This window comes from Lactuca saligna, chromosome 7 (genome assembly GCF_052625555.1).
Source record: "Lactuca saligna cultivar CGN05327 chromosome 7, ASM5262555v1, whole genome shotgun sequence".
Taxonomy (NCBI): domain Eukaryota; kingdom Viridiplantae; phylum Streptophyta; class Magnoliopsida; order Asterales; family Asteraceae; genus Lactuca; species Lactuca saligna.
Window position 1 is genome coordinate 67,834,089 of NC_136423.1, and position 20,676 is coordinate 67,854,764.

At 31.0% G+C, this 20,676-nt stretch overlaps 1 protein-coding gene across 3 annotated transcripts; it reads left to right on the forward strand.

Moving 5' to 3' along the window:
• The first annotated feature begins 532 nt into the window (after positions 1 to 532).
• On the forward strand, positions 533 to 11,863 carry LOC145004897 (putative inactive cadmium/zinc-transporting ATPase HMA3). 3 transcript variants are annotated; one of them, XM_078963922.1, is made up of 9 exons: positions 535 to 889; positions 3,079 to 3,336; positions 8,463 to 8,560; positions 8,725 to 8,980; positions 9,068 to 9,205; positions 9,295 to 9,613; positions 9,697 to 9,899; positions 9,981 to 10,174; positions 10,245 to 11,863. In XM_078963922.1, exons 1-9 carry the CDS (start codon positions 697 to 699, stop codon positions 11,526 to 11,528), a joined length of 2,943 nt encoding a protein of 980 aa, XP_078820048.1. In that variant the 5' UTR covers positions 535 to 696; the 3' UTR covers positions 11,529 to 11,863. The 3 variants fall into 3 exon arrangements, with proteins under 3 accessions (XP_078820047.1, XP_078820048.1, XP_078820049.1); XM_078963921.1 differs by having other exon boundaries at positions 533 to 889; positions 9,697 to 10,174; XM_078963923.1 differs by lacking the exons at positions 535 to 889; positions 3,079 to 3,336 and adding an exon at positions 7,566 to 7,706.
• Positions 11,864 to 20,676: the final 8,813 nt, after the last annotated feature.

Below are 20,676 nucleotides of genomic sequence, written 5' to 3' on the forward strand. Positions count from 1 at the left end.
GGGAAATGTTAGTAACGTGGGGTTTTCATGATGTATAAGGGCTACATCTCTCTTAAGAGTAAAAGATTGGTTAGGATAGATAATAGGATGTTTCTAAAGAGAGAGGGGGGGGGGGGGGGGGGGGGGGGGGGGGGAGAGGTTATAAGGTGTGATAGTGAAATTGATGAATATATTATTTAGTTCAACCATAATCACAAAAAAATTTAAATTTTGGACTATTGAAAAGATTTTGAACTTCATTTATAGTTTTTTGCAAACCATAGTAACCAAATTTATAATTCATTCAAAAAGATTAAAATATTTAAAAATAATAAATATTTAGAATATCCTCTTAAAAAGATTTTAATTTTCTATAAAATAACGAATAAACTTTAAAAAGTTACCATCAAAGAGGTTATTAACTTATTATAGTGTAAGGTTTTCTAAACTTAGCCGTCGGTGTAAATGGTCTCTTTTGTAAACCAAGGGACTATTTGTGTAATTTCTTCTAATATTTGTAAAATCAAAGACAAACTCGTGCTTCCGAAGCCCACCCACCTTCCCATCGACACTACAAATAACCACCCTTTCCTCTCACCGCTTACCATTTACTTCGTCCCTCACTTCTTCGCACCTACTCTTGGATATTTGCCCCAAAAATCTTCCATTCCTCCTCGAATTGGAGTATTCGCTTCGTGATTTGTGATATACAAAGAGATGAAGGAAGATTCGACAAAAGATTTGGAGAAAAGCTATTTCGATGTGTTGGGTCTATGCTGTTCATCGGAGGTGCCACTGATCGAGAAGATTCTTAATCCTCTTGAAGGCGTTCACCATGTCTCCGTCATCGTTCCTTCTCGAACTGTTATCGTGCTTCACGACGCCGCCCTCATTTCTCAGTTTCAAATCGGTAATCTCTCTCTCTCTCTCTCTCCATCTCTCTCTGTAAATATCATATAGCTATGCATCTGTTTGAGGATTAGATTTACATTTTGTTCATTCAACTGTAGACCAATCATTTCAAAAGCTAGAGATAGAAACTGATTTGAATTTTGTTTTCATGATTAAAAGGATCCGATTACTTTGATTCATTGTTGCTTAACATACGGCATTTCTCAACTTTTTTGGCACTTTTTCACCGGGAAAAATACTACCAATTTTACAATCGAGTCCAATTTCAAAACAATACACATGTTTCATCAATAGTTCATGCTTTTTCCATTTCCATGCGTTAAAGAACATATTATATTAATTTTATATACTAAGATTATAGTAAATAATTAATAACTCGATCGATTATGTTGATAATCAAGTTACAGTATGCAGTGATAAATTGATATGTTTTAGATTCGTTAAAAGTGAAAACTTTTGGGTCGACATAAACATAATAACGAAGTCAAGTTCTACAAGCAACTTAAAAGTATGGAGACATCTAAAATTCTGTTTGCTTATCTGTCTATTAAAGTTTCTAACTTATATTCAATATAAATCTAATTAAATGTAATGATAAATTTGATACGTAAATTTGTTATTTCTCAAATAAAAACATATGTGTATTTAGTAATTAAATGTCTGAATTTTAAATAAGATAGTGAAAGTGAAACCCACGTAATTGGTTAGGTAACGTTCTATAATTATGTTATTTATTGTTTACATTTATTGAGTTTTGTCAATCACTGTTGTTTGATAACTGTTTATGCCAAAAAAAAAAAATCCTAATATTGTTATCTAAAGATTCGTAAAGACCCATTAACAAAAAAATATTTCTATCGAGATTCATTTGATTGTTTTTTTAATGAAAACACATATTCCTTTTTGGACCTTAATAAGGATGAGGATTCAATATGAATAATATTATAATAAGAAAGCGATACTAATACCAAAAAAAAAAAAATCTAACTTCTTATATAAAATATTTATCCCTTAAAAGAATGGAATGTTAACTTAACATTTGTTTAATTCAGTTTCTTACAAAGCAAATATTTAAAATAGTGTTTTAACAAGACAAAATGAAGATTCTCTTTACCTGAATAAGTTTTAATTTTTTAATACATAATTTTAAAATATTGTATTGTATAACATAAATTGTTGTTTATATAGAATTTTTTATTTTTTTTTGAAATCTTGATTTGGTGTTTTTTTTTTTTTTTTTTTTTTTCCCTTAAATCGTACCATTGTTATGTAATTAAGTTAACCTTAAATTATGTTTCGTTATTTTCGGGTGCATTCATCTTTATTAAATACGAGTATTAATAATGCTGGTTTTTAGCACTTTGAGTTTTTTTAATCATAAAAAACCAAAATTAGTGCAATCCCACCTATTAAAAGAAATGAAATTCATGGAAGAAACGTCACGTTTGTCGCTTTAATAAAAGTGGAACATGGTCCCAATTTCGAAGAAGTTTAAAAAGTAGTACATTACATTTCAAATTTCATAGATATATATATATTATTATATTTTAAAAAGAAAGAATATTTATTGTCCATATCCTCATCCCCAACTGTCCTGAGCCTTTACAGTATTCACATTTGATTTTTATTTTATATTTAGGATATCAACTCAGTGTTTTTATTTTTTTTATTTGAGTGATAATAAATTATTAATTGCCAAATACTAGAAATAATCTAATCGAGAGGATCTCTTTTTTCTTTTATTGAAAGATGATTCTAGGTATTTAACTAATAACTAAACATACCCTTATTAAAACATGTGTCAATACCTGAATATTAAACTTATATTGGCCAGAAAAAACTTGAACTCAATCACATTTGGTTATTTATTGTATTTTTTTTATTTGACCCTTTAACAAATTTATCTGGTTTTAAACAATTTTTTCAGGAAAAACCTAAACTTTTTTTTTCGGAGAAAACATTCATATATTTTTTTTCCTGAAAAAATCTTCACAATTGAACATTTTTTTTAGGAAAAGCTTTTTTTTTCATAAATAATTGTTTACAATAGAAAGATCACCTGTAAACTTTTCAAAAATAGAAAAATACGTCCTATTTAGAAAAATTAAAAATAAAAATTGAGGTTTAATTTTGAAAATTCATATCTTATTTATTTATTGCTTTTTTTTTTACCCTTGTTTAATTTAGTTAAGGCGCTAAACCAAGCAAGATTAGAAGCAAACGTAAGGATGAAAGGAGTTCAAAGCTACGGAAACAAGTACCCAAGCCCATACGCCGTCGTTTGTGGTGTCCTCCTTTTGCTTTCATTTTTGAAATATTTTTATTCTCCATTTAAATGGTTAGCACTTGGAGCTGTCGCTGTGGGAATTATACCCTTAACTTTAAAAGCCTTTGCATCTCTACGAATTTTCAGATTTGACATCAATGTTCTCATGCTCATTGCAGGTATGATACCTTCATTCTCAATTTCTCATATTACATTTGTATTAATAGATATTAAATTTTGTGGATAAGATTAAGAAATATATGATCAATTAAGTAATTTTAACTTCTTATATAAAATATGAGGACAAAACTGCAAAAATGGTCCCTGTGGTTTCTTATTTTTTGTGGTTATGGTCCAAACGTTTGAAAAGTTGCAGATTTGGTCCTTTTCAATAAGTTTTGTTGTGGTTTTGGTCCCTCATCCGTTAAGTTCCTTAAGATGACAATTTTACCCCCCGGGACCATTTTCACAGTTTTGTCTATTACTATACTATAAGGACCATTTTTGCATATATTCTATTTTATTTTAATAAAGTATTATATATTAATAGATATTATTTTTAATATATAACATTATATATTAATAAATATTTTTTATTGGATTATTAATTTATTTTAGTTGATTTAAAAAAAAAAATTGTTGGAGTAATTTTTTTATTAAATTATTATATATCAATACATATAGTTTTTAATATATAATATTTATATCATAATAAATATTTGGATTATTAATTTTTTTAGTTAATTTTTGTAATTTTAATTATTTTTTATTTTATTATTACGTTCAATTTATTATTTTCTTCATATACTAAATGTTGTTTTATTGGATTATTAATTTATTTTAGCTAATTATTTTTTTTAATTTTTTTATCGAAGTAATTCTTTTTATTGAATTATTATATATCAGTACATATAGTTTTTTATATATAATATTTATATCATAATAAATATTATGTTATGAGATTATTACATTTTATGAAACATTATTTTATTGGATTATTAATTTGTTTTAGTTGATTTTTTTTATCATTTCTTTTTGTTTGAGCAATTTTTTTATTAGATTATTATATATCAACAAATATTATTTTTAATATATAATATTTGCATCATAATAAATAATACATTATTGGATTATTAATTTTTGTAATTTTTTTTGAATTATTAATTTATTGAAATATTACTTTTTATTTATTATAATTTTAATATAATAAATACTATCTTATTGGATTATTGTTTTATTTTGAATGTATACTATTAATTGTTTTTAATTTTATTAGTTCCACCACAAAATCGTCGAAATATGTAAAAGTGTCGATTATCATCATCAAAAATTAGCTGGATCACCTCCAAACACCTTCATCGGAGGTTCAATAGATACTATACCTTATTCCACCCAGCGTTGTTCGTAGCCACCTGCGACAACTTCTTCATAATCCACTGGGATCCTTCATATCCCACATAATACGCAACAAACCCCGATAACATTTATAAGTGGTGGTGGTGACCGGGTGATGGTGGTGGTATTTTCCCAATGGTTTCTCATTATAAGCTAGATGAAATGAAAGTGTTTGGCAACGATCCTAACGATTTCGATGATGAGAGACCACGATTTTGCGTATCCCATGACTTTGTGGTGGAACCAATAAAATTAACAAGAACTACTATTATAATCTGATAAAATAATATTTAGTATATGAAGAAAATAATAAATTAAAAGTAATAATCCAACAAAAAAATATTTTAAAAAAAAAAGAAATTACAAAAAATAACTAAAAGATAATAATAATCCAATAATATAATATTTATTATGATATAAATATTATATATTAAAAACTATATATATTGATATATAATAATTCAATAAAAAATAATTACATCGACAATTTTTTTCTAAAAAAAGAATTAGTTAAAATAAATTAATAATCCAATAAAACAATATTTAGTATATGAAGAAAATAATAAATTAAAAGAAATAAAAGAAATAATCCAATAAAAAAAAAGAATTAAAAATATTAACTAAAAGAAATTAATAATCCAATAATATAATATTTATTATTATGATATAAATATTATATATTAAAAACTATATGTATTGATATATAATAACTCAATAAAAAGAATTACTCTAACAAAAAAAATCAAAAAAAAAAATCAACTATAATAAATTAATAATCCAATAAAACAATGTTTGTTAGTATATAATATTATATATTAAAAATAATATTTATTAAAATATAATACTTCAATAAAATAAAAAAGAATGTATGCAAAAATGGTCCTTATGGTATGGTATATGACAAAATTGCGAAAATGGTCCCTGGGGGTAAAATTATCATTTTAAAAAAGTTAACAGCCAACCAGTTAAACTTAACGGATGAGGGACTAAAACCACAATAAAACTTGTTGAAAAGGACCAAATCTGCAACTTTTCAAACATTTGGACCATAACCACATAAAATAAGATACAATGGGGACCATTTTTGCAATTTTGTCAAATATGAGATTGCTTTAATTAGTAAGAATCAAATAAATAAACAAAAAACAAACATTTCAAATTGGAAGATGTCACAATCAAATATTTTAAAAACAAAGTCAACAGTCACGATTTACATGGGGAGGGATGTGGTGGTTTCACTCTCAACCCTGGCCCAATATCGTTCATCCCATACCATTTATTATTATTATTATTATTATTATTATTATTATTATGGTAAATTACACGAATGATCCTTTAATTTTATAGTTTTTCCCTAACATAATATTTATGAAACCTTTTTCCCTGGATAGTCCCTACGGAAACCTTGCCGGCTTGCACACAAATAGTCATTACTGTTAATGTCCGTTAGATTAATCCGTTAAGTTGAAAGAATTTTGGATAAAAAACATTTCTGCTATTTTATGAAACTTACTTAAGGATCATTTGTGAAATTTTACAAATGGATCGCTTGAAATATTACAATTTTAGTCATTACTTTTTTTCTTTTTACATTTTCGATCATTTTTTCCACAGCTTTGTTGTTATATATTTTTTAAATATATAAATAATTTTGATTGTCTAGATTTTTATCTAAAATAATTAAATTAAAATACATAATTAAATATTTTTATTTTCTATTTTTTATCTAAAAATATTTAAAGTTTAAAAACATCATTTTGTTGCTTTTTCGTTATTATATGATGTAGTTTTTAAGATTTATCTTCTACAAATGTATATTTTTATGAAACTAGCATGACGTGTTATTATAAAAAAAAATACGTTATTATATAAATAATAGTGTGTTGCTATTTTATTTTAAATATATAAGTATGTGGTTTTGAGTTAAAGATAAAAATATATTTCGGTTTTGATTTCATAAAAATAAATATATTTTTATAAGATAAATAGTGTGTTGCTATTTTATTTTAAAACACATCATGTTTTTTTTTAATAAAAATAAATATATTTTTATAAGATAAATAAAGATAAATCTTAAAAATTATATCATATAAAAATTAAAAAGTAATAAAATGATGCTTTTATGCTTCAAATATTTTAGATAAAAAATAGAAAATGAAAATATTTAATTATGTATTGTAATTTAAATATTTTAGATAAAATCTCGACAACAAAAATTATTTATATATTTAAAAAATATATAATAACAAAGTTGTGAAAAAAGAGGGCCAAAAATATAAAAAAGAAAAAGTAAGATATTAAAATTATAATATTTCAAATGATCCTTGTATAAAATTTCATAAATAGTCTGTAAGCAAGTTTCAAAAAATGACAGAAACAGTTTTTATCCAAATTTATTTCAAGTTAACGGAAAAGACTATTTGTGTGCAAGGTTTGCTTCGTAGGGACCATTTCAGAGAAAAAAGTTTCGTAAAAACCATTTCAGGGAAAAACTGTAAAGTTAAAGGAGCATTCATGTAATTTACTCTTATTATTATATTATATATTAATTATTGAAAATATTTTAATAATATTTATATTTAGTTGTCAGTTTTATCAACATGATGATAATTGTAAATATTATTATTACTTATTATTATTATTGTTATTGGTTGGTCCTCAACTACCCATTAAAAAGTTTAAAGGGTCGCAATCAGAATTGATATAAGCAAAAATATCACATTTACAAAGACCGAAAAAACCATATTACCAGGTCAAATTTATATTTCGTTTTATAGTGATGGAATTTTCGTGATTTTCTTGATGATATGCAAATCGTATTTTGGTAAATCAAAATACTTGGAGTAAATATAATAAAAATAGTAAAATAATATTAGGATTAAGGTATTTTAAAAAGAAGTTATCCAAAGTTGGGATCACATGTTTCATATTAAGATCTTTGAATAGTGTCGTTTCAAAACAATATTATTATAATAATAATAAAATGGAATAAATAAGAAAACTGATAGAATATTCTAACCCACATGAAGGGCAAAAATTCCAAAGAGGAATATTTAAAAGCCTTTGATTTTGAGATAGTATTTATCCATCTATCAATTAAGATGCGAAGCCTATCCGCTTGGAATGAAATTCGTGAGGTTCAACTCTCTCAAGAGTAAGTAAAATGATGTCATTACCACTTTTTGTATAATTTAACGAACTTTTATCAACTTTTTAGATGATACGTATTTGACATTCAAAAGAAAAAAAATGAACATATTTTGTTATATCTACCACTTTCTTTTACCAGTTTTGTAATTTAGTTCCAAAGTTTAGCAAACACAAAACTAATAAATGGTTTGCTATGCTAAATTGGATCATAATGATGATTTTTAGATAATTTGTACAATTTCGAATGGAATATTTATAGAAATGACTTCTCTTTATCATATTCTGAGTATCTGATATCAAATGCTCAACATCTATCAATAAATAAACGTAAAGAATATCTCATAGAAAAATATCTTTATAAGAATCTCGTTAAGACCGAGGCTATTATTGAATATGATACATTATTTCCTTCTGGTATACATCTATATTATCATTATTAATAAATAATATACTAATTTTGTTAAATAAATAAAAATACATACGACATAAAAAATATATACTCATAACCAACCTAAGTGAGATTTTTCAAAGTATGATGCCATAACCAAGTACATTTTTCAAAATACAATGTCTTAAAAAGAAAAACACAATTTGAAGCTACAATGTTGTAACAGAAAGGAACAAAAGCAAGATGCTATAGCTATAATGAACAAATAGATGAACGTACATTGTTTCTCACATTTAGCCCTAAAGAAAATTCCTCACATATCAAAATATCAGTGCATTTATTCTCCATGTTAATCGGTTAATATATTTGTAGTTGGAGGATCAATTTTCCTAAAGGATTACTGGGAAGCAGGCACAATTGTGTTTTTATTGATTATTTCCGAATGGCTCGAGTCAAGGGCAAGTCACAAGGTTTATTTCCACTTCCTCTCTCTCTCTCTCTTCCAAAATCACACAAACACTATCTTGTGTCAGCTTTCTAGCAGACCACTGTATACCTGATTTACATCAGATATGATATTATATTTAAGAATTACTACTGTTACAAAAAGGATGATGCAAAATTTTATATGTAGGCAACTGCTGTGATGTCATCATTGATGAGCATAGCTCCTCAAAAGGCAGTATTAGCTGACACGGGTGAAGAAGTCAACGCTAGCGAAGTCAAAGTCAACACAAGACTTGCGGTCAAAGCTGGGACCATGATCCCCATTGATGGAATAGTTGTGGAGGGGGAATGTGAAGTCGATGAAAAAGCCCTAACTGGTGAATCATTTCCTGTGGGTAAACAAGTAGACTCCATTGTTTATGCAGGGACACTCAATTTAAACGGTATGCAATCATTCTACATATCTATACTTTTTAAAATATTAATTTGAGACAGAATCTTATTTATTTATTTATTTTTAATTCTTTCAGGTTATATCAGTGTTAAGACTACTGCTTTAGCTGAAGCTTGTGTAGTGGCAAAAATGGCAAAACTCGTTGAAGAGGCTCAAAATAACAAATCTAAAACTCAACGATACGTAGATGAATGTGCCAAGTATTACACACCTGGTAAAACACTCTCTCCCTCTTGTATATGAAAAACATGCGCAAATGCAGAATCTTAGTGATTGAAGTTTTGTTTTTTGTGGTTTTTACAGCTGTTTGTGTAGTTGCTGCCTGTTTAGCTGGAATACCAGCTGCTATGAGAGTTCACGACTTGGAGAAATGGTATCACTTGGCTTTGGTGGTTTTGGTAAGTGCATGTCCATGTGCACTTATCTTATCAACACCTGTTGCTGCATTTTGTGCATTGTCAAAAGCAGCTACATCCGGACTTTTAGTCAAAGGCGCTGAATACCTCGAAATACTTTCTACAGTCAAAGTTATTTGCTTTGACAAAACTGGAACCATCACTAAAGGAGAATTCTCTGTCTCGAGCTTTCACCCACTCATTGACAATCACAAATTGCTCTACTGGTAAATCATTCACAACTTCATTCTTGTCAATTGTAATTGCCTATTCGTTTGAAGCATCTGATCATGTGATTGATATATTTTAGGGTTTCGAGCATAGAGAGCAAGTCTAGTCATCCAATGGCTGCAGCACTTGTGGATTATGCGCAGTCTCATTCTGTCGAACCACAACCAGACAATGTGGAGGAATTCAAAGATTTTCCAGGAGAAGGAATTTACGGGAAGATTGATGGGAAAGATGTTTATATCGGAAACAAAAGGATCGCCATTAGAGCAGGCTGTTCACAAGGTGAAGAAACTTCATCTAACATGAGATTCACATATATAATTATTATTATTATGTTTTATAACTTGATTTTTCAACCATTAGTTCAAAGCGAAAGCAACGAAGGAAAATCAACAGGGTACATTTTTATTGGATCTTCACCTGCCGGAATCTTTAGTCTCTCAGATTCATGTCGAATCGGAGTACGTGAAGCGCTCCAACAACTCAAATCAATGGGAATCAAAACCGCCATGCTCACCGGAGACTCTCAATCCGCCGCCAATCACGCACAAAACCAGGTAATTCAAAATCAAAATCAAATTTCCCCCTTTTTTTCCATTTCTTTCGACTCAATTTCTGAATTCACAGTTAGGAGGAGCATTAGACATGGTTCACGCAGAACTTCTCCCACAAGACAAAGCCAAAATCATCAAACAATTCCAAACGGAGTCACCAACCGCCATGGTCGGCGACGGCCTTAACGACGCCCCCGCTTTAGCAACCGCCGACATCGGAATCTCCATGGGGGTTTCCGGATCGGCGCTGGCGAACGAAACCGGACACGTCATTTTAATGTCGAACGATATTAGAAAAATCCCGGTTGCCGTGAAACTCGCGAGAAAAACCCGGAGAAAAATATTCGAGAATATCTTCATCGCTATCATCACCAAGGCCGCTATAATCGCGTTAGCTATCGCCGGCCACCCGCTGGTTTGGGCGGCGGTTCTCGCCGACGTCGGGACTTGCTTGGTGGTGATTTTTAATAGTATGCTTTTGCTTCAAGGTACAAGTGTGAGAAGCATGAATAATCATTCACATACGGGTACAAGTCATTCGCATAATCACGCACACGCACACGCACACGCACAATGCTCGTCTGGATCTGCGGTTCAGGATAAATGTTGTGGTCATGATGAGAATGTACAAGAGGTGAAGCACGTGGTACAAGATAGTTGTTGTGGTCATGATGATGATCATGTTATAACACCCGAAGATGATGATTGTTGTGCTCATGAGGTGAATCATTGTGGACAAGAGAAGAATGATGACTGTTGTGCTCATGATGTTGATGAGGTTCATGATCATGATGGTCATGATGATGATGGAATACAAGAGGTAAAGCATGTTGTACAACCACATAATGCAAAGAAAACGATACAAGAAACAAAATGCTGTAGTACCAAAGATTTGGAATCACAGAGTTGTGAGGTTAAAAAGCAAGGAGAATGTAGTCATAATGATGAGAAGACACATACTCATTCCAATCACCATGATCATGGTCATGGTCATACACATGATCATGGTCATGATCATGATCATGTACATGATCATTTGATGGGTCATGGTCATGGTCATAGTCATGATCATGATCATGATCATTCGAAGGACCATGGTCATGTTCATTTGAAGAAGCATGACCATCATCATCATCATCATCATGAGCATAAACATAAGCACGTGAAGAAAGAGTACATTACGAGTGAGGAGTTGGGGAAAATAGTGAAAAGCTGTTGTAGTAGCCAGAGCAATGGGTTGAAAAAGAGGCACATAAGTGGGTGTTGCAAGAGTTTTACATACAAGTGCTGTGGGATTCAACAGTTTGGAGGTGGGTTCAATAGAAAGGGAGGCTTGTCTGAGATTGTGATAGAGTAAAATGGATTTGAAGATTTTCTAATATGGCTATACTTATTGGGAATTGAAACTATAGAATTGGTGAATATGGGACAATGGGATCAAAGGTATATGGGTTTAGTCTTTATTATTATATAACTGATGATCTATATATAGCATAATGTAGACTCTTTTGCATGAGTACTCAAGTAATAGAGTCTATATTATTTATGGCTTAGAATGGTTTTTGTCTAGTTTTTATGGTGATTCCTATTGTTTGTGGTGATTCACATTGGTCGGTGACTGTTTATGTGTTGAATTTTCTTTGGAGTTCAAGGCTATTTTAGATTAATATATGGGGAGGGTTGGAATTTTCATTAGATATTGTACTAATACTTATATGTATTATATTATTAGGTTATAACCGGTGAAAACCACGGCTGGTAAAGTAAAATAACATAAAAATTATAAAAATTAGTAATCATTTTTAATAGATTTGCAATCATTAAGTCTTCTACAAAATTAATATGTTAACCATAACTAACTATATGGTTAGGAGATATATAAAGGAAGTCTTTTCACCCGTTCCCAATAATAAACACTGCTTATTAATAAACATGATATAAACTCCCCAATAATAAAAACTGCTTATTAATAAACATGAAATAAACTAAATATCAAATTCATAAAACCCTTGGATCACAATTCTTGTAACAATTAATATGTTATGGTTATCATAGTATAATTTTCTATTCCACCAAATATCGAGAAATATGATTTCACAATTTCCTTCAAATGTAAGTTGAGATTATATCTATGACATATCCAACAATAAGAAAGGAATAGACATACAAATTATTTATGAAATATTGATAGCTTCCAAAAAGAATAAAAGGAATTGTAACACTTTAGGTTATGAAGGATAAGTGACGCAGTTACAATTATAACGGCTAATAAACTTACATCGTTTAGATGAATTTGTAGTTACATTAACGAAGGCTAAGAGAATTTTCATCAAATAAGGTTAGAGGTGCACCTGTAAAAGTTCCATTAAATAAAGAATTGTCCCCTTTGTCTTGGTAATGTGGAAGAAAAAAATCCACCTTAAAATCAACAGTCAAAGATAATTAATAACTCTCAAACAAAAGAATAACAAAAACAACCCACACAACCAAGTGAAAAAACTATAATATAGTGAGGGTAGCTAAATTATATATCGTACCGTGTTTATCATCCATTCTTAACAATGTTTTATAGTCCCACAATAAGCTCTACAACAAAATTCATTTTTATCAAGTAATATAACAGAATAATAAAATTCAATTCAAGTTATTTGGTTCTAATCATTCCACAAAAATAAAGGAAAATCTAAAGATACCGTCAAACAAAACTTCAAGTAGAGAACTAAAGCCAAAATTATTAGCTTCTTTTTACGTGTTACAAAAAATCTCTTATGCTCACTACAGAATTTATACAAACAAACTATGTGCATATTGTAAATAACGAAAGATCATATAAATAGTACATACATATAACACATGCACATAGAAAACACATACACACTAAATCGAAGGAAATAACAACATATTATTTTACTGTATAGAATTGAATTAAATGTAAATATTATCCATTTGTATTTTTGAAATAAACATATTTCATGAAGTATAAAGATTTATTTATAAGGAAAAAAATAAATAACTATAATATTATTTTTCAAATAAAACATAAATGAGGTAATTAGGTCTCGGCTTTTGTTTTGGTGTAACTTCTCTATCAACATGATAAAAACTTCTGTACATGTCATCACTAATTAATTTCACAAATATATATATATATATATATATATATATATATATATATATATATATATATATATATATATATATATATATATATATATATATATATATATATATATATATATATATATATATAAACATGAATAATGACAAAAGATCTATACTAAAGCATATCAATTCAAAGGAGATGATACATTTATAATATCTTATTTTTTATAACATAATGAGAAAAGCTAAATACCAATCAAATTAAATTTGAAATAAACACCAACACTTGATTGATTTGGAACAAACTTCAAGCTACAAACAACAATTGAGTTAGATATCCAAGTCAACTTAAAAATAACTTATATATTAAAAAGTTAAAATGACAGTTAAATCCTTTGTAATAAAAATACTCTTGTCGTAGATACTAATATTCAAAGATAGTTAGACTTAATCTCTTCTAAATACCCGCCTTCTATAATAAGTTTTTTAAGGATGTCTTAATGATAGGATACTCTTAAACAATATATATTTATCAAAATATTTAAGTTCTTGTACAAACAAAGAATATTCTCTACTATAAATTGCATAATATATGATAACCATAATTGTAATATTTACTTGTTGAGATATCGACGACTGAATAAACATCATCAAGACCTTAATTAGATTTAGCAACAATGAGCATCAAGATTTCTTCATAATAAATCATTTTGGCTTGAATCATCTAAGAAAAATTACAATATCTAAAAGTGATAAGATGCAATAACATTCCAATAAAATTGATGATTCTGAATATTGAGATATACTTTTAAAAGTTTGTTGATCAAGAGTAGTCTAATCATCTGATACCTAAAGTTAAAGGATATCTGACAAGTTGACCTAATCAATATGTATTTCTAAACATCTTATACTTGAACCCTAGGAGATAGATCGATAATTAAGTGAAAGAAGCAGGGTGTCTTGTCTAATTAGAGACCAAGAAAACAGGAGTTCGTAACCAGGTAGAATCGAGATAAGAAAACTTACATAAAATCGTTGAAGGAAACATGATGACTACCTTTTGATGAAGAACAATCATTGGATGTTGCCCGTCTAAGGGTTGTCTGGTGAAAAGAATGAAGTGTAGAAGATGAAGTAGAGATGTGAAAAAAGAAGGAAGATGCACTATATGGAGTAATGGGCAAAGATTATTCCTTATTTCATGGGATCCATACCAATAAAGAAGAACAAGAAACTACTTGAAAGAAATTCTTGATTTTATGGGATCCGTATGGATCAAGAAGAATAGAAAACGATTAAAAAGAAAAAAAAAAACCTTAAGCAGGAAAATAAAAAATGGGTTAACATGAAGAGGACATGTGGCATAAAAGTGATCTAAAAGATTGATACATTGCTTCTAGGAGAGGGTTTTATTAAAAATGAAGATTATTTGTAAGACTAGAGGAAGTGTACATGTTATTAAGAAGTGGTAGTGTTACCATGTCTTAAAAAAAAAAAATAAAATAAAAGCAACCAATCACAAAAATCCTACACACCCTCTCTACTTTTTATCATGCTAAGCATTTGGTGAGTTATTGTTAACACACCCCCCCCCCCCCCAACATGCTATGGGGCGATATTCAACATATGTTAAGAGTTTCTCCAACTGGCCTACTTTTTATCAAGCTAAGCATTTGGTGAGTTATTGTTAACACACCCCCCCCCCCCCCACATGCTATGGGGCGATATTCAACATATGTTAAGAGTTTCTCCAACTGGCCACTAAAAGAGTGGAATGCCGGCAAATATTGTTCCAATTGTCCACTAAATTTGCAGGTATTATTATGGGGAGGATTTTGTCACATCCCCGAATTGGGACGACGGAAACGTGACTTGATTTTGTAATATCATAACAAGTGTATATAAATGAAACATAGTCACCATTATCATCATACATTCAAAATAACATATATATATATATATATATATATATATATATATATATATATATATATGGTTTACAACATTGTGTTTGTTTATAAAAATTACATCCCAAAATAACAAATGTATGATGAAATCAAAATATAACAGTCATTCAAATCCATAGTTGTAAAGAACCGGCTCACCATGTTCCTGAGAATATAAGTCGTTTGAAAAGCGTCAACATATAAAATGTTGGGGTATGTTTGTAAGAAAACTTTATAATAGTTTGGAATCTTCAGAAAATCCAATATTTTATGTAAAAATAGTTTGTGAGTCTTGTTAAAATTCGTGTGTATTTGCATGTGTATACTTGGTTTACTTTGTTTGAAAACTTCATAGAGAGTGTTTCCAGAAAATCCTAAATTTTCTGTTAAATGAAATAGTGTGGTCTTAAAATCCTAAGGCCGGAATGATGTGTCTAGTTACAAAATAGTCGACACAATGTTTGTACGTTGTAAAAATGAGTGGTGTGTATATTCAGCGTAAATCTTACAATAATATTGTTATTCTCTATGTGAGTCGTTATAACCATACTAATATGAGGGAGTGTCTGTCTTGATGTTCTTCAAGCGTTGGTTTTGAGAAGATATTTGTCACCCTAGACTGACTTGTCTAGCTGTAGCGAGCAGCTCAGGTGTGGGGTGTCAACCCCGTATAGATTTATACACAAACTACCGCTCTCCCTCCAAGAGACTCTGTTATAACTACAGGACTTATGGTGTACACTAAGTATGTATGAGTGCAGGAGTGTCTCACAAGATCCTTAACGGAATTTACGCAACCATTAAATTTCATTATTTAACGTTATAAAATATGTTATTAGAATGTATTTTCGACCTATAAGTTATAAGTGACAAAAATATTCATTTTTACAATAAGTGTAAAAAATAACCTTTTTTTTTTTTTTATCATTTCACTAAAAAATAATCCAGTATTACAAAAATTGTCAATAAAGGCCCAAATTCTACTAAAATGTCAAAAGTGGCCCAATATTATATAAAATGTCAATAATGACCCATTATTACCAAGAATGTTGAAAATGGCGTAATAATGCCGAAATTGTCAAAAATGGTCAATTTTTACTAAAGCTGACAAAAATAGTCCACTTTTACAAAAATATTAATTTAAGGCCCATTTTTAAAAAAGTGTTCAAAAATAGTCCATAGTTACTAAAAAGCCCATTATCGGCCCATTTATACTAAAATTGTCAAAAAATGGTTCATGTTTATTATAAAGCCTAATTTCGGCCTATTTATGCTATGTAACATCCGGACTTTTATCAGGTATCGTGTAAATTGTATTTTGTTGATTTGTGAAGGGGACTCGGCGAGTTGGAGCTCAGACTCGCCGAGTAGAGACGCAGATTTGGGCGAAGGATCGCGCCTGGACTCGGCGAGTCCATGATATGGACTTGCCGAGTCTGCGCTGAGTAATGAAACCCCAAATTCTCGGGTTTGAGACTTATTTAAAGGGCCTAATGGCTGTCATTTGTGCCCACCAGCCCCTTGAGTGAAACCCTAATCGTGTGTGAGCACGTGAAGCTAAGTAGGTCAATACAAAATAGGTCAATACAAAATCCCAAGATCACAATGTAAAACTCCGAGCGTGTGTGTGTACGGATCAAGCCGGTGCCTTCCCGCGATCGTCACTAGTACCTGAAACAATAACATCAACCACTGTAAGCACAAGGCTTAGTGAGTTCCCCAAAATACCACATATAACACATATTAGCCACTCGAGGCTATAACTCTGTGGGTCTGTGCACCCAAACTCTGTGAACCCTCAGGTTCTAGCTCTGATAAACATGCACTACATAAATCACATAGAAATAATGCAGTACAACACATAACATGCATAGCATACAATACTCTGTCACATAACTCAGGTTACCTACTCAAGGTAATATAGTATAGTGAGAAGACTCACCTCGCGTATCTCGGTATCTCACGAATCCTGGAAATCCCTCGTGTTCGATCCTCCGAGCTCTAATCCTCCTATAACATTATATGCTTCTAATTAACACTTTGTATCTCTAAGGTTGACTATTTATAAGGAGTCAACACAGGTCAACTCTGGTCAACGGTCAACGGTCAACTCTGACCGGACTCGGCGAGTACCAAGGAGACTCGGCGAGTCTAGACATTTTCACCACTCTCTGAAATCCTCTTACTACACGTCGAGTATCCCCCCTTTTACTCGACGAGTTTCACCTGAATGAATCGCGGGGCCACCCTGACTCAACTCGCCGAGTCTCAAGGACAACTCGGCGAGTCCAGGTTTGACTCAGTCCACTCGTCACCCCCTCCAACTCACCCTGACTCACTGAGTCTACCCATGACTCGATTTGGACCACTCGCAGAGCAGTCCCAAGGAAATCTTCAAGCTACTCGCTGAGTCGGATGAACAGACTCGGCGAGTCCATGCCATGCAACCACTCCAACTCGCTTCTAAGGTCAGATCTGCTTCCAAAAACTATAGATCTGGCCTCCCTTGACTGATTCATCACGTAAAGCTCCTATCTTGGTGCTCATAACACACCCTATAACTCAATAATGTCATTTTTGACCCAAGGCATGAGGATTCCAATCCAAAGCCTTCATTGATCCCAAAAAGCTTTGGGTAAAGGGACTCTCTGGACCTCCAAGGGTCCAGATCTATGGTTCCATCCTCATAAGGGACCAAAAGGGCACCAAATCTAGCCATGAAAGGGTTCAACAAACCCTAAATCTAAATAAACAACAACAAACAAGAAGGTAATTCAGATTTATTACCACAAAATGATGCTCTGGACTCCTAACCCACAGAAATGGCTCCTTCTTGCTTCCCCTTTGGCTAGCTCTTCTCTTCCTTGCAAAAATGGCACCTCCAAGGTCAATAATGGCCTCCTACTTAGCTTCACGTGCTCACACACGATTAGGGTTTCACTCAAGGGGCTGGTGGGCACAAATGACGGCCATTAGGCCCTTTAAATAAGTTTCAAACCCGAGAATTTAGGGTTTCATTACTCAGTGCAGACTCGCCGAGTCCATATCATGGACTCGCCGAGTCCAGGCGCGATCCTTCGCCCAAATCCGCGTCTCTACTCGGCGAGTCTGAGCTCCAACTCGCCGAGTCCCCCTCACAAATCAACAAAATACAATTTACACGATACCTGATAAAAGTCCGGATGTTACATGCTAAAATTGTCAAAATGGTCCATGTTTATTAAAAAGCTCATTTTCGCCCCATTTATGCTAAAATGTTCAATAAAGGCCCAAGTTTATCAAAATGTTCAAAATGGCCCATTTGTTACCTTTATGACCGAAAATAGCCCATTTTTAGTGAAACTTCCATATTTTATCATTTTTCATGTTTTCAACCCAAAAGTTTATTTAAAACATATTCTTAGACTAATCTTTGTGATATTTACTATGCATCAAGTGAAACAAATTTTATTTAGAAGCTAGTTTTCATTTTTAACAACATATTATATTAACCGAGTCCAACATCTTGAGATTGAACCAAAAATCTCTAGTTCTTAGACTCTTATCATGGATTTCACAACATTTAACACACATATTATACAACGCCTGCACATGCAAACAAATATACAAAGATTTACACAAGACTTTGACTTGTATCCCCCACCCCCCCCCCCCCCAAAGAAGGCAAACACCTTGAGGTTTTTTTGGTTTTGAAGAGGAAGAGGGAGGAGGTTTTCGGCCCTAGCTTTCTTCCTTGAAGAGATTTGTGAAGTTTTGGTGTTCTAAGATCATAATCACAAAAATGGAGTTACATGAGGAGGGATTTTTAGTGTAATATTGGAATGGGACAATAGAGTTTAACAAAACTTACCAAGTTTTGAAGACTTGATATGAACTTCTTGAAACACACACACTTCACATGAAAATTTTAGAGAGAAATGATGGAGAAGTTTTTGAGACTTGAGAAGGAATGAGATGAAGTGAAAGTGGAAAATGAAAAATAGGGTGAGGAGGGTAATAAATTCGACCGAGATAAGGGGAGGGGAGAGGAAGGATTTCATGGGAATATGTTGGATAATAGATGCATGATAGACAATTACCATAGATATATGCAATATAACTATGAGGTGTCACCATGTTAATCTATGGTAATCTTTCCCCTTTTTTTATTATTATTAAACCGATCGGATTTTTGGAGAAGGGAGAAATGAAAAGATTTTTGGGCTTGAAGGTAATTCGAGAATATCTTGTGCCCAATAAGATTTTTTTGACCCATTAAGGCCCATATATGGGTTTTTGGACCAATGAGGTTAAATGGAAAGGTTTTCGGCCCACTAGGAGGCCCAACATTGATTTTCGGTTTGATGAGCCCAAAATAATGATTGTTGGGCTGATAATGATCAAAATATGGGTTCCTAGCCCATATAAAAAGTTAACTAGGGCTTTTGGCCCAAAAAGGGTCCAATAGTGATTTTTCGGCCTTACAAAACCCCTTAGAGGGCTTTTGGCCCACTATAATACCTAATAGGTATTTGGCCCACTATGGTCTATGGAAGATGTTCACGGCTCAAATAAGGCCCAATAAGAGTCTTATGGCCCAAAACAATGTTAAATACAAGTTTCCGACCCATAAGGATCACGTGGAGGGTTTATTGGCCCATTAAGGCCCAATAGAAGAGTCTTGGTCCATTAAGAGGTTTGAACCGATAAGTCAGGGTTAAGACCCAAGGTTGAGTGATCATATCTTATTGAGTTAGATTTTGGGCTTACAAGAGGAAGTTTCGACTTGATTCACAATTTTGAGATGTATAAACTTATATAGTATTGAAGTTTGGTTTACACCAAAAGTAGGGTTGCAAGATCACACAAAGATAGAAATCCTAACCCTAATTTGTTAGTTGTGATAGAATTTGGCCACCAAATATAGTGGTGACCCTTTTCCAACACCAAATTTGCTTTTTCATTATTTAACAATATTAAATTAAATATAAGTGCTTTAAGATTATCACATATATAGTATTATAATAATAATGAAATTGTTTTTTAATATAATATTATTAAAATAAGATTTTAGTGTAAATTTTTAGTATGTTGTTAGAATGAAAACTCTATTTTTATGTTAAAATGTTATATTTTTGTGTTTTTTTAGTATTTATGGTTGGAGTTGGCCTAAGAGCTTGGCTAGCGCAAACCTTTTGTTACACGCCAATCACTATAGGCTAAGTAAAACCAAATCAATTAATACTTGATTGATGTGGTAATTAACAATATTTTTTCTTTTATGGAGTAATATATTTTTTAAAATTTTAGTTCTTTAAGTTAAAAAAAAAACCTTACAAATAATAAAAAGAATCTTTATATATATATATATATCACCACAAATAAAATGATATTTAATGGTACAAAAAACCGAAAAAGTACCACTAAAAACGTTGCCACTTCTTGGTTGTGTCGCTGCAACCTTATTAGCTTTTAGTG